The 20,679-nt window shown below is 38.3% G+C and overlaps 1 protein-coding gene across 1 annotated transcript in view; it reads left to right on the top strand.

Annotated features, from left to right (window-relative positions):
• Positions 1 to 20,679, top strand: part of SORCS1 (sortilin related VPS10 domain containing receptor 1) — a 700,512-nt gene that overhangs the window by 576,076 nt on the left and 103,757 nt on the right. Inside the window, exons 13-17 of the mRNA XM_027852142.1 lie at positions 83 to 159; positions 3,266 to 3,357; positions 5,266 to 5,373; positions 7,045 to 7,162; positions 8,751 to 8,881. Coding sequence (XP_027707943.1) covers positions 83 to 159; positions 3,266 to 3,357; positions 5,266 to 5,373; positions 7,045 to 7,162; positions 8,751 to 8,881 — 526 coding nt within the window. The remainder of the gene's footprint in view (positions 1 to 82; positions 160 to 3,265; positions 3,358 to 5,265; positions 5,374 to 7,044; positions 7,163 to 8,750; positions 8,882 to 20,679) is intronic.

A 20,679-nucleotide genomic window follows, 5' to 3' on the forward strand; every position in this document is an offset into this window, starting at 1 on the left:
GATTCTAATGTGCTAATAAATGAGGTTCATGCAACACTTTAATAAAATGTCACCTCCTCTAAGGGTGATATTCTCTTTCCAGGTAACATTGGATCTGAGCTCTCTGACAATGATATCAGCATGTTTGTATCTTCAGATGCCGGGAACACCTGGAGGCAGGTAAATGACTTGTGGCAGGTCCCTGTGGTGCAAAGAGTCACGTGTCTTTGACTAACAGTCCCACTTCTATTCTGCAGCACCTACCTATGCCTGTTTGAATGTTTCCTTTTTCATTTTTCCATTGTGAAAGACAACCTAAGGCCTCAAAATAATGTATTAGGACTTTAAAGATGCTGTGAATTCATCAATGGGGGCATGAGTTATACCAATTTTGATTGTACTCACCCCTCAACCTCTTATTATGTGATTTTTTTTCATAAATGGCTTTCACCAACCAGATATGGTAGTGCAGACCTATAGTGCCTACTGTTGCAGAAGTTGACATTGGTGGATCACTTAAGTTTGGGAGTTCTGAGCTATAATAAGGATAAAGTTGATCAAGAGTCTGAAATAAGTCTGGCACCAATATGGTGAGCCCCTAGGGGTGCAGGGTCAACAGGCTAACTAAGGATGACTGAACTGGCTCAAATAGAAAAACAGAGCAGGTTAAAGGTTCCATACCTATCAGTCTTGAGATCAGGTCTATGAGTAGCTACTGCACTTGTAGCCTGAGTAATATTAGGGAGACTCAGTTAATTTTTTTAAAGGTTTTCACCAAAAATTAAAACAAATCCATAAAATCTATCACCTAGTATCCAGGGGTTATATTTGAAGCTCTTTGAGACCAGGGGCTGTCTAATTATTTTTATTTGTATTTCCAACACATTGCACAGTGTCTGGCACATAGTGGACAGAATAAATGCTTATTGATTAATTGATAGGGATGTGCATGTCTGAACTTGGTAATACTGAACTTGGTAATACCATGGACAACAGACATGCATACAGTTTGTTATCCAGCCTGTATCCAAAGCCTTCCAGGTTGGTGTACCTTTGGAGTAATAACCTTTGAGAATCTAGACTTGCCTCCAATCCAAAAGACGGTATTGGAGTTGAGTTTTAGTAGAGGTTTAGAAAGCCTATAATAAATATAATAATCCCAGTCAATTTTATTTAATATTCATTTGTTAACTTAGTTTGGTTTTTATTAAGACAAAAATCTATAAGTGACAATGAAACCAAATTAAGTCAGAATGAAAATTTCTCATAAAACAAAGTCGAAAACCCAATGGTTTTGTTGTTCATGGAGCCTGAAGCCCAAAGGGCCTGATTATAAGCCTAGCTCTGAGTTACCTCCATAAATTCCTCTTGCCTTGAAGACAGATCATTGTAAGAATTGCTGCATAAAGAAATAGTCATTACACAGGTGGTGTTCTGAGATGTTTAAATCTCATGTGCACAAGACAGAGTAATAACCATCAGGGTGCATATGTCAGGAAAAGTAGAAATGAAATCGCTTTAAACCAATGTGTTTAGCTCAAATGCCTCCTGTCTGTCTTCTGCATGCAAATTAGGTATCCATTGCTTATAAAACAGGCACTTAATGAGGTTTAGCAATCATAACAAGATATGTGTCTAATGCGTGGTTGTTACACTTCAATAAACATGTTTTAATAACCCACTGACGTTTAATTATCATATAATAACTAGCAACATAAATTGAAATCTAACATGCAGGTGAGTGCACTCAACAGTGAGAATACTTTGCATTGCATTTCCTGCTAAGGATGACCTGTTTTAGATTTTCTCTGCAAGCTCTTGGATCCAGACCATTTATGGGTACAAAACTCTGCTACTTGGGGCTCAGAGGAAAGTACTTAAAAAATAAAAAAGTGGTTCAACTTAGAGACCAATATATAGATGTGCATAGGAACAAGAGAGTGAGATTAATGAAGTGGTCTCTGGGAGGGCAATGTGAGAAGAGATTGAGGGCATTATGGTTCCTCATCCTACCTTCCTCCCAAAAGAATCCTTTCCTCCCAAACAAAAACACTATCCAAGAAGAAGACATGTCTAGGACACAGTGCTACTCTATCTTCTGATATCTAGAATGTTCACCAGGTCTCACTGGGAAAAGCTACTGAGCCCACATGCACAGGGGCAGCATCTGTATGTGATTTGAGTATCTCTGAGCAGGATTTTTGTGAGGATAGAATGGCCATCTGTCTTAGCAAGGATTACTGGGTATTCTCCCACTCCTTGAATGCTACTTCAGGCATAAAAGTAGTTACTCCTCATTTTGAGGGATGACACACAGCACATGTTGGGAACAGAGGAATAGACTCCAGCTCTCCCTTTTCAAATTGAGCCACCCCATGATTTGACAGGACAATAGCACACTTGTCAAGGATAACCTTCAGGAACACTTTTCACCTTTTCCGTAGAAGAAGTAGAGGGGAAAAACACTAGACTCCTAGTCCAGGGATCAAAGGTTCAATCCTAGCCTCGTCACTAGCTAAGCTGTGTGGCCTTGAGCAAGTCATGTAACTAATTACTTGATAGTTAAACATCCTAGGACTGTAGGTTTAGAGATGGAAGGGATCTTAGAGGTCATTGAGGCTAATCCCTTTATTTTATACATGAGTAACTGAGGTCCAGAGATGTGAAGTGACCCGTCTCTAATTGGTGATTTTTACCTTATCTTTCCCAGAACCTAGTTATCACTTCCCTTCCCATCCACCTTCCATCCAGGCCCTGTGCATGTACCCTTGGGTAATTCCATTCCATTTTCCAACTTTAATTTTCCAATATGGGTGTCTTCACTCATTGGAATGTAAGTTCCTTGAGAACAGGGGCTCTCTTGTTTGCTCATATTTAGACCTCTAGTTATTAGCACAGTTCCTGGCATATATAAAGCACAATAATTTTTTAAATTCATTTTCCAAGTTTTTGAGGGTAGACAATGGCAGAGACAGGATTTGAATCTTCTTGTCTGACTTCTAATCAAATTATCTTTTCCCAACACTATAAGGTGACCAAATTGGTACCCTGGAAAATGGCGAGAACTTAGATAAAACTTAATTCCTATAATCCTTTCCAACTTAAAAAAAAAGTCTCTTCTGTGACTTTAAGTACTTCCTGAGATTCGGGGATGTGGAGAAAATAGGAGAGAATTATCTCTATAAAATCTTGTTGATTCATTGATTGGAATCTCCCTCTGCATTTAATCTTTGATAACTGGATAAAGTAGCTGTATCAGTTTTTCTGTGCTGTTCTTTTTTTCTAGATCTTTGAAGAAGAGCATAGTGTTCTGTACCTGGATCAAGGTGGGGTCTTGGTTGCTATGAAACACACATCTCTGCCGATCCGACATCTCTGGTAATGGTGCTGCCTGCTGTGACACAGTGCTGATCATTCTGAGCTGCAAAAACCCATCCCTGAGTCTTGCTATCAGCAGACAGATTGTGCTGGTGTTTGTAGTAAAATGCCAGAATTCATCAGAACATAATTTACACCCTCACTCTGTTAAAGTGAGACTGTTGAATGCAGTTTCACACACACACAAAAAAAAAAGACAAAAAAGTCTGCCCTTGAGGTAAAAGAAAAAATGAATTATGATTTTCAGATATGACAATTCCTTTCCCACTCCCACGGAATTTTGGGTGGGAGGATATACCAATGAAGATCCCCAGATATGTTTTTGAGCAGTTTTAACTCCTTATAGTTAACTTCTTACAGCCAGTTTTCCCAAATGGAACTAGCTAGAATTGTAGCAATTCTTTGTCACTTGTCCCTACAGTTCCCAATGTCTCTATCTCTCTTGCCTGGGCAGTGTTCCTGAACCACTTGGGCTATGATTTATACCCAAAGGCAAATTCTATGCCTTTTAGTTGTATATATGTATAAGGGACAGGTTTAGAGCCCCAGAGTTTCCCATGGTTTTCTTCCTTTCATAAAAGAGGATCTCAACTGCTCTGCCTCTGTTCAAGTCATAATCCTGTTTGCAATACCACTATGAGTTGCTGTGGCAGTAAATTATTTAAATGCCACAAATGGAGCATTGTGATTTCAGTTGGAGAACAGAACACAGAAGTGGGAGACCCACTGCTAAGCAAAGCCCTGGGTCTCAGGCACAGGCAACAAGAGGAAAGGAAGGCTGCAGGAAATGTAGCCTAGTAGTTGGCAAACCATAAACTATGGGTAAAAGGATGTTAACAAGCTATTATTTTTTTCTCCACTCTTTCAGGGTGTCCCTGAGATTCTAGCCTTTGTGTATAGTCATATGACAAATGCAAAATCTAACAGAGATGATAAGATCTTCAATGACATTAAAATGAAGCTGGTCAGGGTTAGATCATTCATTCAAAAATATGTATTAATTACCTGTAATATACAAGACATGGTTTTATGTATTGATGGAGATTCAAAGGTGATTAAGATTAGAGACCTACCCTCAAAGAGTTTGCAGCTTAGCAGAGGTATCAAATCATAGAAACACAAATGGAATTAGGATATAAAATACAACATAATAATAGAATGAGAAATACAACATAGTATGGCAATTCAAAAGAAGAAGAAGAGTACCCATTTGACTTAGGGATGGATTGGGGAAAGTCGCTTGGAAATCAGAACTTTGTATATCATATGCACTCAATACACATGAAATGAAAGAATAAATGTAGCCATGATATTTAAGAGATTTGCTTTCTATTGAAAACCATTCTTGTAAGTAGTTACATGTCTCTGCCTCCTTGGAAGCAATTGCTCTAAATTTTCCCAACTACCTACCACACCTTTATTTGAGTTGCAGTGGGTTGTGGAGAACATCTCACTGAGGTCTAAAGTTTGATGAGAGTATGTCTACCAGAAGATTTCTTCTTTAATGTGTCTTATTCCCTTTCAGCATTATTTTCCTTGGTAGAGAGGCTAACATGCCTGGGTCTTAGATAAGCAGCCCTATTGTGCCTATCTCTGTAGATGAAATTAAGCATAATTTGTGACCTCTAAGTATCACTTTTCCCATGTCCTTTTGGCTTAAAAATTGCCTTACTTGGGGAAACTAGTGGCACAGTGGATACAGCACTGGCCCTGGACTCAGGAGGACCTGAGTTCAAATCCGGCATTTGACCCTTACTAACTGTGGGACCCTAGGCAAGTCACTTAACCACATTGGCCTAGCAAAATACCAAATAGAAATACCTAACTTATTCCTCTTAATTTTTTGGGAGGGATGGAAATCCTTGATTAATTAGCTTTATTATATCTTTCTATACTTCTTGCCACTAGGTTAAGTTTTGATGAAGGGAGATCGTGGAGTAAATACAGTTTCACTTCCATCCCTCTTTTTGTGGATGGAGTCCTGGGTGAGCCTGGAGAAGAGACCCTGATCATGACGTAAGTATGATTCTGTGAGAAGTTACTATATTTTTCAGCCTTGCCCAAAATAGCTGCTTAGATAGTTTTCACCAGGCGGTTAGGGTTAAAGCTTCTAGAGCTGCTTGTTAAGGCCTCTCTATCATTGAAGAGAAATTTGGTTTTAGGTGTAACGTCAGTGGAAATGTGTCAGGATAGAAGGTAACCATCTCCCATTCTAATTTCTTTCTGATAATTAAAAAGTATAATAGTAAGAGAGAGGGCCAACCTTGGAGCCAGGAAGCCCTAGGTTCAAATATTGCCTCTTGATATATATGAGCATTATAATCAATCACAGACAAGTCACTTAACCTCTCAATGCTCCAGGCAACCAAGAACTTGATTGACAGATGAGCTGCCAACTTGCATTGGTAGAAGTTACTGTACAAGAGGCAGCTAGATGGTACAGTGGGCAGAACACTAGGCTGGGAGTCAGGAAGGCTTGAGTTCAAATGTGGCCTCAGACAACTAGGCAAGTCTCTTAAATTCTGTCTGCCTCAGTTTACTCAAATATAGAATAGAGATAATAATAACATCTACTTCAAAGTGTTTTTGTGAGGGTAAAATGAAATACTATTTTAAAGTACTTTGCAAAATTTAACAAGCTATATAAATACTAGCTATTTATTATAAAGTAGAAGTCCTTACATTGAGGAAATCACAGATCTAGTTCCCTTATGTCCCATACCCTAAAATGAAGAAGCATGTCATCAAAAATCTTTTCTAGCCTTATAGTAGATATTTACACTTTTTTAATTCAAACCATTTTTAGTAGTCTGCAACTCAGAATCATTACAAACCTGTAGCCACAGTAACACATGTGAACACACCCCATTTTAAGTATGAGAAAATAAGTTCCTTTGTTAAAATGGAGCAATTTTTTTTTCTTTCCTTTTTCTGATGCTGTCACCAACTACACATATTCCTAACACAAACAGGAGGTATATTTGAAACATTGCTGTTTTTTTTCTTTACACAATAAATCACAATCAATACTTTGAAAAATATATCATTAATGATTTGGGTGAATCTGGACTTTAAAAGCATATATTCAACTTTTCAAAATATAAAAATTTGATTTGTACCCAATAACAGAAAACTGGACAAGGGAAGCATACCGAAATAATAATAAAATCTATTGCCCTTTGCTAAGCAAAAAGTTCCAATAATGAAGCAAGATTTGTTTGAATCTGTCCTAGCACATTTTTAATTTCTATCAAAAATACAATTACTCATCATGCAAATAGTTTTGTTGGGCAAGTGTAAATAGAGTTTTTCTTTGTTTAAAACTTTGGCTTTTTACGGTTTTTTTTTTGTTTTGTTTTTTGCAAAATCTACAGAGCACACCAAATGAGAAAGCAAATCATTCACCTTTTGATGACATATGATCATCAATGCCCAGCCTAAATTGTGACTCTTTCTCTTAAGACCTTAAAGTATAGAAGTATATTAGGGCTCTGGGGGGCCGGGAGCTGGTGTTAGCTAGTGGCAGACAGAACAGAGGGTTGAGCTTCAGTTGCTTGAAAGAAGTCAGTATGGAGATTATAGTAGAGTAGCAACCAGAATCCTAGAGTTTATAGTCATTGACCCAATGGGAAGCAATACTTATTGATGTTCTAACACAACTACGCTCCCCATTGCTGTGCTCTGTAGAGTGTTTGGACACTTCAGCCATCGTTCTGAATGGCAGCTGGTCAAAGTAGACTACAAGTCTATATTTGATAGGCGGTGTGCTGAGGAAGACTACAGACCATGGCAACTGCACAGCCAGGTAAGTGGAAAGAGGGCTCAAGTTGGGGTTTTGCCTAAAGTTGGGAAAAGAGACACTGGTTCAGAGTCATCGGAGTTGTATATTCTTCCTGACAGCTAAGTGGGGAGGCAGTTGGGGTTATCAAGGCCATATTTCCTGTCTGGTGCTTCCATATGTGTTTTGTGTTCCACAGGAGTGAACAAACTAAGGCTTTATAGTTTGTTGTGAAGTCATTTCTGTTTTTATTATGCTGAGATATAATGAGATAAAATTCAAATATGCTTGGCTTAGACTTACAACTCAAAATGAAATACCAACTCAGCACCAAGATCCGAGCATAATTTGTCTAGGCATGTCATCAGGTTGTGGGAGGGGGACTGGAGAGGAGAGCTTCAGCTTTATCCAACATTGAAAAAACAGGCATGAAACAATTGTATTAAACTGAATAAGTGGAACCAAAGAAGCACTTTTTTTTTAATTATCCTAATTCCCTTGTATTGTGCAATATCTTTCTGCTCCCTCCAAGATAATTTAGGTGCAAGGGGTACAGACTTATTAATAAGGAATTGCCCCTTGTTGGGCCTTGATTATTCATATCAGTCTACATGATCCCTCCCTCCTCTATCTCTATAGGAGGAAAAAAATTCTATGGGTTTTACAAGAAACTGAAAAGAATCTTAATATAAAATCATTGTTGTATTTAGGAATCAGTATACAATATATCCAGAGTATAATCTAAGTGATGTATTTACATATAAGTGCATTATAGATTCTGATAAAGTGAGCCCAAAGAAGGCAGGTAGAAATAAAGTCAAACTTTGTACTGAATTTCTAGTCATTAAGAAGCTGGATTTGACAGAATGGTTGCGTTTCAAAGGAGATTTGGTCACAGCTGTGTTCAGAAGCTAAAAGATGAAATCATGGTAGATTTCAATATGACTGTGTATCTCCCTTGGCATACATTGTCATTGAGTTGTTTTAGCTTTTATGTGATTCTTTTTTTAAGGATGCTGCATGCTTTTTTCTCATTATAAAGGAAGACATGAAATTATTGCCAAGAGGTCATGTGGTCAGAGATGTAACAATAGGGCATGATGGGGATTATACATCTCTAAAACATGTCCACATAATCCCAATTCATTCAGCTTTTACATCATGATATGGTTAATATCTTTGCTCTTACTACTTTCCAGGTGTATTTTGGGATTTTTTTGTTGCTCTATAATGTCAGATTATTGGATAATTCCCTTTAGAGATTGGATCTTTTTGGAATTATAGCAAGGTCCCTATTAGTATGAATCATGAATCCCCTGAAGTGACTGCATATATTTGAATTCTCTTCTTCAAAGTTCCACTTATGTAAAATATGGTAATTGGTTCCAGTCCACTGGAAATATACAATGTGAATTCAAATAACATAACCACTTCAGGGTTATTAGTATTATTCACAATAATTAGGACCTAGTTCTACCAGTTAACAATTCTTAATTAAAAATCAGGACCACAAACTCTGTAACTTAATCCTATTTTGAAGGCTAGTCAGAGCTCAATTGTACTGTTATCAGAAGTGGGTAGCATGATTATTTAGGATTTCTATTTTCCTTCATAGGGAGAGGCATGCATTATGGGAGCCAAGAGGATATATAAAAAGCGTAAATCAGAGAAGAAATGCATGCAGGGAAAATATGCAGGAGCCATGGCTTCTGAACCATGTGTCTGTACAGAGGCTGATTTTGATTGGTGAGCTTTCTGTCTCATTTTGCATGTTTATTTTATCTTTTCATGAGTTAAATAAATGCACAAGGTAATATTGTCAATTTATCATATTTGTGTATCTGTTAGATGCACTAGCATTATTACAATGCTTTAGGGCCTACAGAATGAACTTCATTCCCCACAATGAAGCTTGATGAGGAAAGAATGTAGTGTGCAGTAAGACAGCATTCAGAATACAAGTATCAATTTCACCCTTATAACCACTAACAGGAAAGTAGAGAGAAGGGTTTTAATGTTCATATACTTGGAGTTAAGTTCTCCTTATCCCTTCCTCCTTAGGACAGAATTTTACCTGGTTTTATTGATCATGAAGGAGATGACACTATCATCACCTAAAAGGTCTTTTATATCTCTCTCCTCTCTTTCTTAGACAAACAACTAGATAAAGCTATCTGCACGCATTATCTCTACTTCCTTTCCTCTCTCTCACTTCTCATCCCCCTGAAGTCTGACTTCTATCCTCATCACTCAACTGAAGATGCTCTCTCCAAAGTCAACAATGTTCTCTTAATTAAAGGATCTGATGGTTTTTTCTTCATCTTTCTTTTCCTCTCTGTTGATTTTTGTAATACGACTCCCTGCTGGTTCTCCTACTACATCTCTGACTGCTTGTTCTCAGTTTCATCATCTATTATGTTCTCTAACACACTTTCTCTCTCTCTCTCTCTCTCTCTCTCTCTCTCTGTCTCTCTCCCTCTCTCCCTCTCTTCTCTGCTCTGTCTCTCTTCCCCTCTCTTCTCTCCTCTCTCCTCTCTCTCTCTCCATCAGCCCCCATGAGTTCATTTATCATTTCTATGTGGGTGACTCAGAGTTATATATCCTTCCATCCCCATACTTTCTCCTGTCCTCTAGTTTGAGACATCTCAAACTCAAAATATCCAAAGTAGAGCTACTTAGCACCAATGGTAGATTATGCCTAACACATATGGCTAGGAATTAGATAACTTAGTTCTGGTTCTGCCTCTTACCTTTGTGATATGGGATGTCATTCTCCCTTTCCTTGACTTAATTTCCTCATCTATAAAAAATTACAAGTTAAGATAGGCCATCTCTAAGATCCCTTCTAGCTCTACATACTATTGTGCTGTATAGTCCATTTACCACTTAATTACCCAATTAAATGACTTTTTATAAGTCTTCACCCTCCTTGAATGCCCTAAAGAATTTTAGTCTATTTACTATACTTACTTATTTTAAATTTTCTCTTCCTTGACTTCCATAACACTATTCTTTCCTGATTCTTCAACACCTTAATCATTTCCTTCTTTGTCTCTTTCTCTGATTCATATTCCCTTTTTATTTGCTAAATATTAGAATTCTCCAGGGTTCTTTTTAATATTCTCTTCTCTGGTCTTCAGCTCTTGTGGCAATCTCATCCACTGTCATGGATTTGCCCAAAAACTCCAGGAGAAATGCCAGAAGCAGAACAGAGGTCTGTACACAATGTTTGTAGATCTGACCAAGGCCTTTGATACTGTCTGTTGTGAGGGCTTATGGAAAATATTTCTGAATTTGATTGCCAGGAGAAATTCATGAGCATTGCATGTCAATTTCATGATGGCATGTTTACCTGGGTTCTAGATAGTGGACAATGTTCTTGTGTTTTCCCAGTCACCAATGAAGTGAAACAAGGCTGTGCTTGCTCCCATGCTTTTTAGCATGATGTTTTCAGTCATGTTGTCAGATGCCTTCAACGAGGATGAACACAGATTAAAGTTCAGCTACAGCACTAATGGTAAATTCTTCAACTTGAAAAGACTACAAGCCAAGACTAAAGAGGAGAGAATGTTGGTGCATGATTTTTTGCTTGTAAATGATTGTGCACTCAATGCAACCTCTGAAGCTGAGATGCAGCAAAGTATGGATGAATTCTCTGTTGCTTGTGCTAATTTTGGTCTAACAATTAAGACCAAGAAAACTCAGGTGCTCCATCTGCCAGCACCACACCAACCATATGTGACACCATTGGAGAAGTTTTGAATGCTGTGGATAAGTTCACTTACCTTAATAGTGTACATTCCAGGGATATACACATTGATAATGAGGTTGATGCACACATTGCCAGAGCTAACTCCATGTTTTGGAGGCTCTGAAGTAAAGTGTGGGAGAGAAGAGGTATTAGACTAACTACTAAACTGAATGTCTATAGAGCCATTGTGTTGACCTCACTGTTGTATGCCTATGAAACCTGGACAGTGCCATGCCAGGAAACTGAATCGCTTCCATTTGAATTGCCTTAGAAAGATTCTGAAGATCACCTGGCAGGATGAGATACTAGCCACTGAGATCCTTTCTTGAACTAAACTGCCAGACATTCAAACTCTGCTTCAGAGAGCACAACTCCAGTGGGCTAGTCATGTTGTTTGAATGCAAATTGTACGCTTACCAAAAAAGACTATTTTGTGGAGAACTGACACAAGGCAAGCATTCACATGGTGGTCAGAAGAAGTGATACAAGGACACTCTCAAGGTCTATTAAGAACTTTGGAATTGATTGTGTGATATGGGAGACACTGGCACAGGACTACCTGGTATGGCATACCCACATCAGAGAAGTTGCTGTGCTCTATGAGCAAAGCAGAATTGAAGTAGCTCTAAAGAAACATGAGATGTACAAATTTAGAGAATCCACCCCAAAAGTTCACATGGACTATTTGTGCCCCGCCTGTGGTAGAACATTCTGAGCTTATATTGGTCTGATCAGCCACGTTCAGACACACTGTAACTTGATCTAGCATAGTGATGCTATTTTGGTCCTTTTTGTGAACGAAAGACAACAACCAACTGTCCTATCTATGTTAATGATTCCAAATCTATATGTCAAATCCTATCCTATCTCATAAACTTGAGACCCACATTTAAAAAAAAATTCAACCAACATGTCTAAGACAGAATTTATCGTCTCACTTTACCCACCCAATTTATTTTTCTTGTGACCCTTCTGACTTTCTCATTTTTATTAATTCCATACCACCATCCACTTTGTTACCTAATCTTCAAACGTTGTTACCATTTTGACCCTTCTCTGTCCAGTCCTTACAGCCATCAGTAACTAAGTTCTTCCATTTCTATTTCTGGAATTTCTATCCCATTCTTTCTATTTCTGCTGCTACTACCATAGTTTAGAGTTGGAGAACTTTTTTTTTGATGAGGCAATTTGCATTAAGTGACTTACTCAGAGTCACATGGTTAGTGAGTGTTATGTGTCTCAGGCTGGATTTGAACTCAGGTCCTCCTAACTCTAGGGTGCTCACTGTGCCACTTAGCAGCCCCAGACATTGAGCACTTTTGTTGGACATATTGGATCATGTCAATGGTGTTCTAGATGGTCCCTCTGAACACGGTCTCTCCCCTCTAATCCATCATGCTAATACAGATTATTATTCCTAGAACACTATTCTAATTATGTCACCTGATCACTGCTCACATACCTTCTCTGGCTCCCTATTATCTAAAATAATAGCCAGACTCCTTATACTATAATTCAAGGGCCTTAATGATGTGACCTCAGTCGACTTTTCTAGCTTTGGCTTCTACTATTTCTCTATATACAGTCTGTCCACTTCAAGGAAAGTGGACCACTAACTTTTCCTTACCACACCCCTACACTATTTTCCTGTCACCCTGCCTTTGTTCATACTGATCCTTCCAAATATGCTTACTTCCTACTCATCCTTTAAATCGTAGCTCAAATTCTCCAGCTTCCATTAAGCCTTCCATGATCTTCTTGATTGGAAGTGTATTTTCTCATTTTACTCTGGTAGCATTTTGCACTTGTCTTCTTAAGCTTTCACACATTGACATGTATGATACCCATTTGAATCCATGGATTTTCTCTCCTACTAGAAAGTAAGTTCTGTGAAGTCCTTGCCTTATTTTTGTATCTCTCACAAGGATGAATTTGGTGCTTAACAGATATAAGACACTCTTATGTTTATGATAGGTGCATATGTGTGCAGTATGTTTTTATAATGTATGTATGTATGCATATATATATACATATATGAATGTAGTACATTCATGATGTCTGTGTATAATATGTGTGTATAGTATATTTATATATAGTACCTCCTCTGGTTTAGACTCTCTATTAACACTCCCAGGTTGGACTTACAGGGGGGCTACTATAAGAAGATTAAAGGTACTCTATGGGTCCCCATTCCTCATGAACTTTGCCCCCCACCAATGAGTTTAAATTTACTAGGCAGTCATTTGATATAATTAGCCCAAAGCAAAGGCATTTCCTGGAACAGCATAGCAAGATCAGTAGTTAAAAAACATTATCCCATAGACTTTGTACCTATTCTCCCATAAATAAATACAGTTTCAGTGAGAAATTAGGCAGAACACACATAGAGTACAGGGGTAGAGAGGCACACAGTCTGGGAACATGTGTGGCCAAGACCATTCATGTCTCCAATGCTGCATAGTCCTGATGACCTTTCTCTTCCAGATTTATCATCACACTACTGGGTGCTGAACTATTACTGGAAAAATAACTCAGCTTTTCTCCTTAACTTTGCTTTTCTCTGCAACTCATCTTTCACTTGCTAGGTGTAACTCTCCCTTGAATTTCAGAGATGATTCTCTATGGAATTGTGGAGATGAATTTTTGACTATTTCCTTAGGATAGAATGTGTATTGTATATGAAGTGCTGGCAGGCTTTTTAAAGTCCATGATGAGTGTTGTTTATTCATTAGCCAGCAAATGGTTAGCATCCCTAAAGTTCCATCAAATTGATGGAGAAAACTTTCCCTACCCCCATAGGAACTCACAAAGTATGCTTCTTTATTTGATTGTTTCTGGTACCTTCTTAGAGCCTGTAATCGTATCATATGGGCTTACAGGCATGTTAGTGAAGTCTGGAGGGTGAATCATGAGTGATCTGGGCCCTTTCTTAAAATGATGGTTCTAGGAAGAACTCACCAATGAGAGAAAGGGGCTTGTAGGGGCAGAGGAAGAATGCAGTTAACACACAGTGGAAAATTCCAGAGAGTCAAGCATGGCTGGTCAAGGCTTCTCCTAAAAATACGAGACCACAGTGAACTCAGTTTTTTTCCCTTTTTGATCCTCAGGAAACTCCCTAAGACCATAAAGCATAGGCATATTTCCATTGGACTATCAGAGGAAATTCACATACTAGTGAGTTTAGAGGTCTTTGACATGGCCAGCTTATGTTTGTTTTTTTTTGTTTGTTTTGTTTTTTGTTGTTTTTGTTTTGTCAATTTATTTTTTTTCCAGTAATGTTTATTCATGTGTATATCATGATGGAAAGGTTCATGCATGTGTAGGAACAATGGCTTAAATCACTTCTCTAAATTAGTCTACTCATGTCTGTAACTTGCCATTTTTTCATATTTACCTGTAAAGCTATCCATCCCATGTAAGGAGGACTCAAAGGAGTAAAAAGTTTAATTCATCCATTAGCTCTTCCCCTAAACCAAACCAAAGAGAAACTTCTGATTCTTTGCAAAGAACATTTTTACTCCGCATGATGAAGCTGGTGATCATTCACCTCTAGTTACTATCTATCCTTTTCAGCTTCTGAGGGGATTTTTTTTTTCCTTTCAGAGACTAAATAAAGTCAAAGTTTTCAGCAGGCTCTATTACAATTGTAATTATCATAGTCATCTCTATCTCTCTCCCTTCCTGCTGTTCTCTCCTTTTTTCCTGCCCCCTTCCCTCTATCTTTCTATTCTTGCCTTTTCTCCCTTACTCTACTAGATTCTCTTCAGAATGATCATTTGTGAACCAATTCCTGAATTCATCAGCAGCCAGCCTTTCTTTTGTGTTCTAGCTTAGTGAGATGAGAGTGAACGCAGAGGTAGGGAAAATGTATAGTAGTTTTCTTGACAGATAGGGTAATCCTAACTGAATGATTGAAAAAAATAATGTTTTGGAAGGCTGGACTGAATAACTTTGTTGGGTACCTTCCAATCCTCTGAGTCTTTGTGGTTCCATGTTCTACTATTATGGAATGAAAGGTCCTATCTCCTATGACTGCACCTGGCATGACCTTGCTTTCCATTTGCTAGAATTTGTAAAAATAAACCCTTGAAAGTAACCCGGAGGCTTCTATAGGCAGTCATACCAGTTCTAGGGTTGCGGTTCTTGGAATCAGTGAGTCTGTTTTCAATTCTTCTTGCCCATGCTGTTTGTAATCTGGTACTTGCTCCAGCTGGTCCATGCAGAATTCCAAATGTCAGGTGCCTGGTATTTGCTTTTTCAGCTGAGCTTGTACCTCCCTCTCCCCCAATCCCCACATACCATTCCTCAGAGTATTCCAGGTTGAGCAGATTCTCTGCCACACCAATGAGCCAAATTATGCTAATGCACAGTGATTGTACCTCTGCTGTGAAGGCCAAATTGCAGGCAGCAATTTGTTGTCATCATCTGTGCCCTTGGCTCATCCTTCCAAAGCCAAGGAGCGTATGTGATTTCAGGTCATCCCTTCCCAGGTTCTCAGAGGCAACAGGGATTCTGGAACCTCCTTGCAGAGGAGTCTAGGAGAGAAAAGTACAGCCATCCCCATCAATGGAGTGCTTATATCAGAAAACCTGGATGGGGAGAGATTGGTGCCTAGTATAGGACTTTTCCTCAGGGGAGGGCTCCAAACCCTCTTGAAGCCCTTTCAGTTTTCGGCCATGACTTTGAAGCATATGGTATGGATACAGACAGCCCTGGCTCAGCTTAACTATATTGATGCAGCTGTCTTGGAAGAGCAACCAGAAGATGGTGACAGTAATGTTTCTTTTGCCAGCCCCACACTGAGGTTGTTCGACTGAGCCACACTTTCCACAGCAGAGGCTTAGATGCCTTCTTGGTGATCTCAGCTCTTTTATTTACTGCCTTGCAACCATGGGCAATTTGCTCAACCTCTCTGAACCTCAGGAAAATGAGGGAATTGTTCCCCAAAGTCTATATACATTCTAAATCGTATGATCCCCTTATTCTTTCAGTTGAGCCCATATGCTAGATGTCCTACTGCCACCTTGGAAACTGCATACATATAACAAGCTCGTCATTAATACTAGTCCCATACAGATTTAATTGTAGGCCCTAAATGACCCCGTTTAGTGAAGATAATTTGGTTGCTCCTAAGCATACAAGAATTGCTTTGTGTGTGCTGGAAAAATTTGGCTGTCACAAGAATAAGAGATTCACCTTCCTACTTCAGTGTTTTGATCCTGACCGAGATTCTATTTGTGTTGGCAGCACCAAAGAATTATCTTATGAGAGATCATGGTTTTTCTTAATAGCATCAACTTCAAGAAGTTAAAAATATAGTCCAAACCTTCCTGTGTGACATGCAATATGGTCTCTGTGACAGTAACGCCTTTATCATGAGCATGTGCTTTTGGGGAAAGAGAGTGGTCTCAGAAAATTGTGTCAGGCAAGGGATAAGAACTGAACCTGTGGTATAAATGGTTAGTCACTGATTATCCTTTGGTATTCTGTCAGAAATCCCTAGCATTTTCTCAGAACAGGAAGGGACACTTGTGCAGTTGATTGGGATAAACATGGTAAATGACTTCCTATCTGCCTTCCCAGGATAAAAGGCATAGAAATAGAACACCAAAAACAAAACAAAATAAAACACAAAATACACACACATAAGGGAAGACACCTGCTGAATGATGTTCACTGAAACCTATTTACCTAACTGAAACAACACCCCGCCTTCCTTCTCTCCTTCGTTATGCTCCCACATTTCTTTCAACAAAATTGTGATGGCTGGTCATAAAGGAAACATTAGCTACATGCAATTTTTCCTTGATACTTAATTATATTGAGTTATTGCCTCCAATACAGAGAAGCACATATTTTTCCCTCCATGGTTCACTTCTCAAATTTGTTCTCCTATAGCTTCCACATTTATATTTCTAGAGCATTTGTCTAACCCTGTCACTCTCCTCAAAGACCTGCAGTTGCTCCCCTATGGAGCTCTCTCCAAAGTTACCAATGATCTCTTAATTTCCAAATCCATTGGACATTTCTCAATTCTCATCAAATTCCTTTGTAGCCTTTGACATTATTAATTACCTTCTCCTCCTTGATACTGTCTTCTCCGTGTGTTTTCAGGACACCATTCTTTCCTGGTTCTCCTCTTATATATTAAATCACTCTTTTTCAATTTTCTTTATTGGATCCTCATGCAGATCATACCCTCTAACCATAAGTGTCCTGGGCCTTCTTCTCTTCCCCAGCTCTTCAAATCCATTGAGTTTAATTACCATCTCTATGATGATGATTGTCAAAGCTACATAACCTGCCCTAACCTCTCTTCTGGCCTCCAAACTCACATCTCCTACTGCCTTTAGGACATCTAAAATTGGATGTCCAGTAGACAGCTTATTAAACCCAACATGTCTGAAATGCTATCCCCTTGAAGTGCCCCACTACGCGCACACACACACATACCACACTCACTTCCCTATTACTGTTAAAGGCAATTCCATCCTCCCGTTCCTCAGGGCTCACACCTTAGGTGTCATCCTGAACTCCTTACTATCTCTCAACCCCACATCCAATCTGTGGCCAAGGCCTATTGATTTCATCTTTGTAACATCTCTCAAAAATGTTCCCTTCTCTCCTCTGATACTGCTACCACTCTAGTTCAAACTTTCATCAACTCAAGCCTAGACTATTGCAATAATGTACTAATAGTCTGCCAGTAGCTTATTTGTATATATTTGTTTGCTTGTTGTCTCCCCCATTAGACTGTGAGATTTTTGAGGATAGGGACTGTCTTTTAACTATTTTTGTTTTCCCAGTGCCTGACACCTAATAGGAACTTAATGAATGTTTATTGCCTAACTGACTATGGCTTCTAGGAAAAAAATGCAATCACTGTTTAGCATTAAAAATCCTTCCCAATTTGGCAACATCTTGCTTTTCTAAGCTTATTCCACATGATTGCCCTTCATGCTCTCTATTCTAGATAAATTGGCATATTTGTTCTTACATGTTTCAGATGTTCCATTTCCTATGTATATGCTTTTGCATAGGCTGACCTCTCCCATGCTGAACATGCACTACTTTTACTCCTATTCGGTCTCTTAGAATCCATAGAGTCCTTTAAATCTTTACTGTAAGCCCAGTTCCCACAAGAGCAGTCAGATCTCTGAATTGCTAGTGCCTCCAGAAATTTATGTATATTTGGAATTGATTTATCTGTAGAAATACTCCCTCTCTCCCAATAAACTGTAAGTTTCTTGAGGGCTAGAACTGTTGATTTTTTATCTTGGCATCCCCTACATAAAACCCAGTACTTGGCAAAAAGAAGGTGCTTACAAAATGATTATTGAATAAGTAAATTAAAGAATGAATATCCAGGAGAGGAAATGTTCCTTTCCTGCTCCATTCAGCTATATTCCCTTCCTTGTTGTGTTAACACAATGAATGTTTGTTAGGCTGTCTTTAATATATTATAGTCCTTGAGCCTATTCAAAGCTTCAATTCATTGTAGGCACAGTGAGTTCTATTGCTTTACTCACCAACTTTCCTGAAATAGGAACTTCTTTTCCTTGTCCTAACAACCTTGCTTGGAAATTTAGTGTCTATCTCCTAGCTTTGATCATATCAGTTTGGATATCTGGTCGTTTTCATTTCCTTCCAGGAGATATCAGTACGACAAATAACACAGTGGTGCATAAATCACAGACCACAGTAACACATAATCTACAGAAAATTTGAATAAGCTGTTAGATCAATATGAAGCAACAGTGCAATATGGCATTTAAAAAGTAAATATGGTCTTAAGGTACATTGAGAGACACGGCTTCCAGAACATAAGAGGTACTAGACCTACTGTATTGAATACTTCTGGAGAGGGATTTTCATTAATGGTGACCATATTTCAGGAAGATTATTGACAAGCTGAAGATTATCCCAACAGGAAGATGTCCAAGGTTAAAAGTGTCATGAATACTAATGAGAATCAGTTAAATGAACCAGGGCTGGTTAAGCTGGTGAAATGATCATTATGATCTCTATATATTTAAAGGTTTGTCACATACAAGAAGAATTGGACTTGTTTTCCATGTACCCGGAGGGCAGAACTAGGCCCAAGATGTAGAGGTTGCATAGCAGCAGGTTTGGTTTCAGTGTAAAGGAAAATTTCTAATAATTTGAGCTATCCAAAAGAGGAACGGCCTCAATACATATTTGTTAAGGACCTACTATGTGCCAGTCACTGTGCTAATCACTGAATCATGAGACATCTTCAAGGAAAGGATGGATAACTCTTTCTTGGATGACCTTCGTTCAATTATGGATTGAATTAGATGGCTTCTGAGTCCCTTCCAACTCTGGGACATTCTGTGACCCTAAAATTGAGAGCATAGAGTGTAGCACTGATTTTGGCTCAATATAAGGGGGAAAAAACTTTTCTAACAATTAGAACTGCCCCAAAATGGAATAATATACCTTGGTAGATAATGAGCTTCCTTTTGCTGCATATCTTCAAATAATGGCCAGATAATCTTTTTTTTTTTTTAACGATGTAATTATCCCTCAGGTAAGGATTGAACTCCATGACTTCTAAAGTCTCTTCTAATTGTTTCATTATCATCTGTGCAACTCACGGAAGGGTAGTAGATGCTAGATAAGTAAGTGTTTTGTATGTATGTACTTAGTCATTGCAATGAGATTATAAATTCCTGCAAGTCAGAGGCCATGGTTTTTATTTCTTCAATAGCCCACTGGGTATTTGAATCCAATGATGATTCAGTTAGTAATAATAAAATATGATTTCTTAAGATCATATATTTAACTGCTCTAAAGAACATACCACAGAGCTCCTTGCCTTTGTTTAGAACATCTCCCATGCTTAAAATGTACCCTTAGTCCCCACCCAACTTTCCTATTTAATCAATAAATTTCCTTATCAATGAGCATTTACTAAGCAGTCAAATTGTGAGAGGCACTGGGGGTGCAAAGACAGAAATGAAATAGACTGTCCATAAAGAACTTACATTCCATTATGAAAGACAAAATGTGCATAAATACATTTGTTAAAAATAAATACAGACTAAATGTTTTGAAATTTTACCAATTTCTCAATGCTGACTTAAAGTCTGGCACCAATGGTTGCCGTGTGGACCACCAAGCCTCCTTTTCTGCTCCACTACTACAGAAATGAGAAGTTCTCTGTCCCTTATCTAAACTCCCAGTGCAGTATGTACCTCTTGTGGAATTTAACGCATCCTACTCTTAAAATTATTTTTGTATATACACTTCATATTCCCTGACAGATAAGCTAGAATGTGTTCTAAAAACAGTAATGTGGATGATAAAGAGAGTTCAAAATCATACTGTAAAAGATTTAGACTAAAGAACTTGGGATATTAAGCCCAGAAGCATTAAGCATTTCTATCATGTGGAAAAAGGGATTAGATTTATTTTCTTTGGACCCAGAGGACCAGAAACTAGAAACAATGGGTGAAAGTTACAGAGAAACAGATTTTATATCAATGTAAGGAGAAAAAAAAAAGCTTTGTTTTTTATTTTTTCAATTAGAACTATGCCAAAGTGGAACTGAATGCCACTTGAGCCTCCCTATTACAGGAGGTCTTTGAAGCAGAAACCGATTGACCATTTTTTTTCAATGAAGGGATGTTGTTGAAGGCATTCATATTTCCATTATGTCTTTGATTGGATGAACTCTGGTCTCCTTCCAGTTCTTAAGGGCAGGAATCAAATTATAGATAGGCAGATAGATAGATAGATAGATAGATAGATAGATAGATAGATAGATAGA

Source organism: Vombatus ursinus, unplaced genomic scaffold, assembly GCF_900497805.2.
Source record: "Vombatus ursinus unplaced genomic scaffold, bare-nosed wombat genome assembly UNPS02009205.1, whole genome shotgun sequence".
Taxonomy (NCBI): Eukaryota; Metazoa; Chordata; class Mammalia; order Diprotodontia; family Vombatidae; genus Vombatus; species Vombatus ursinus.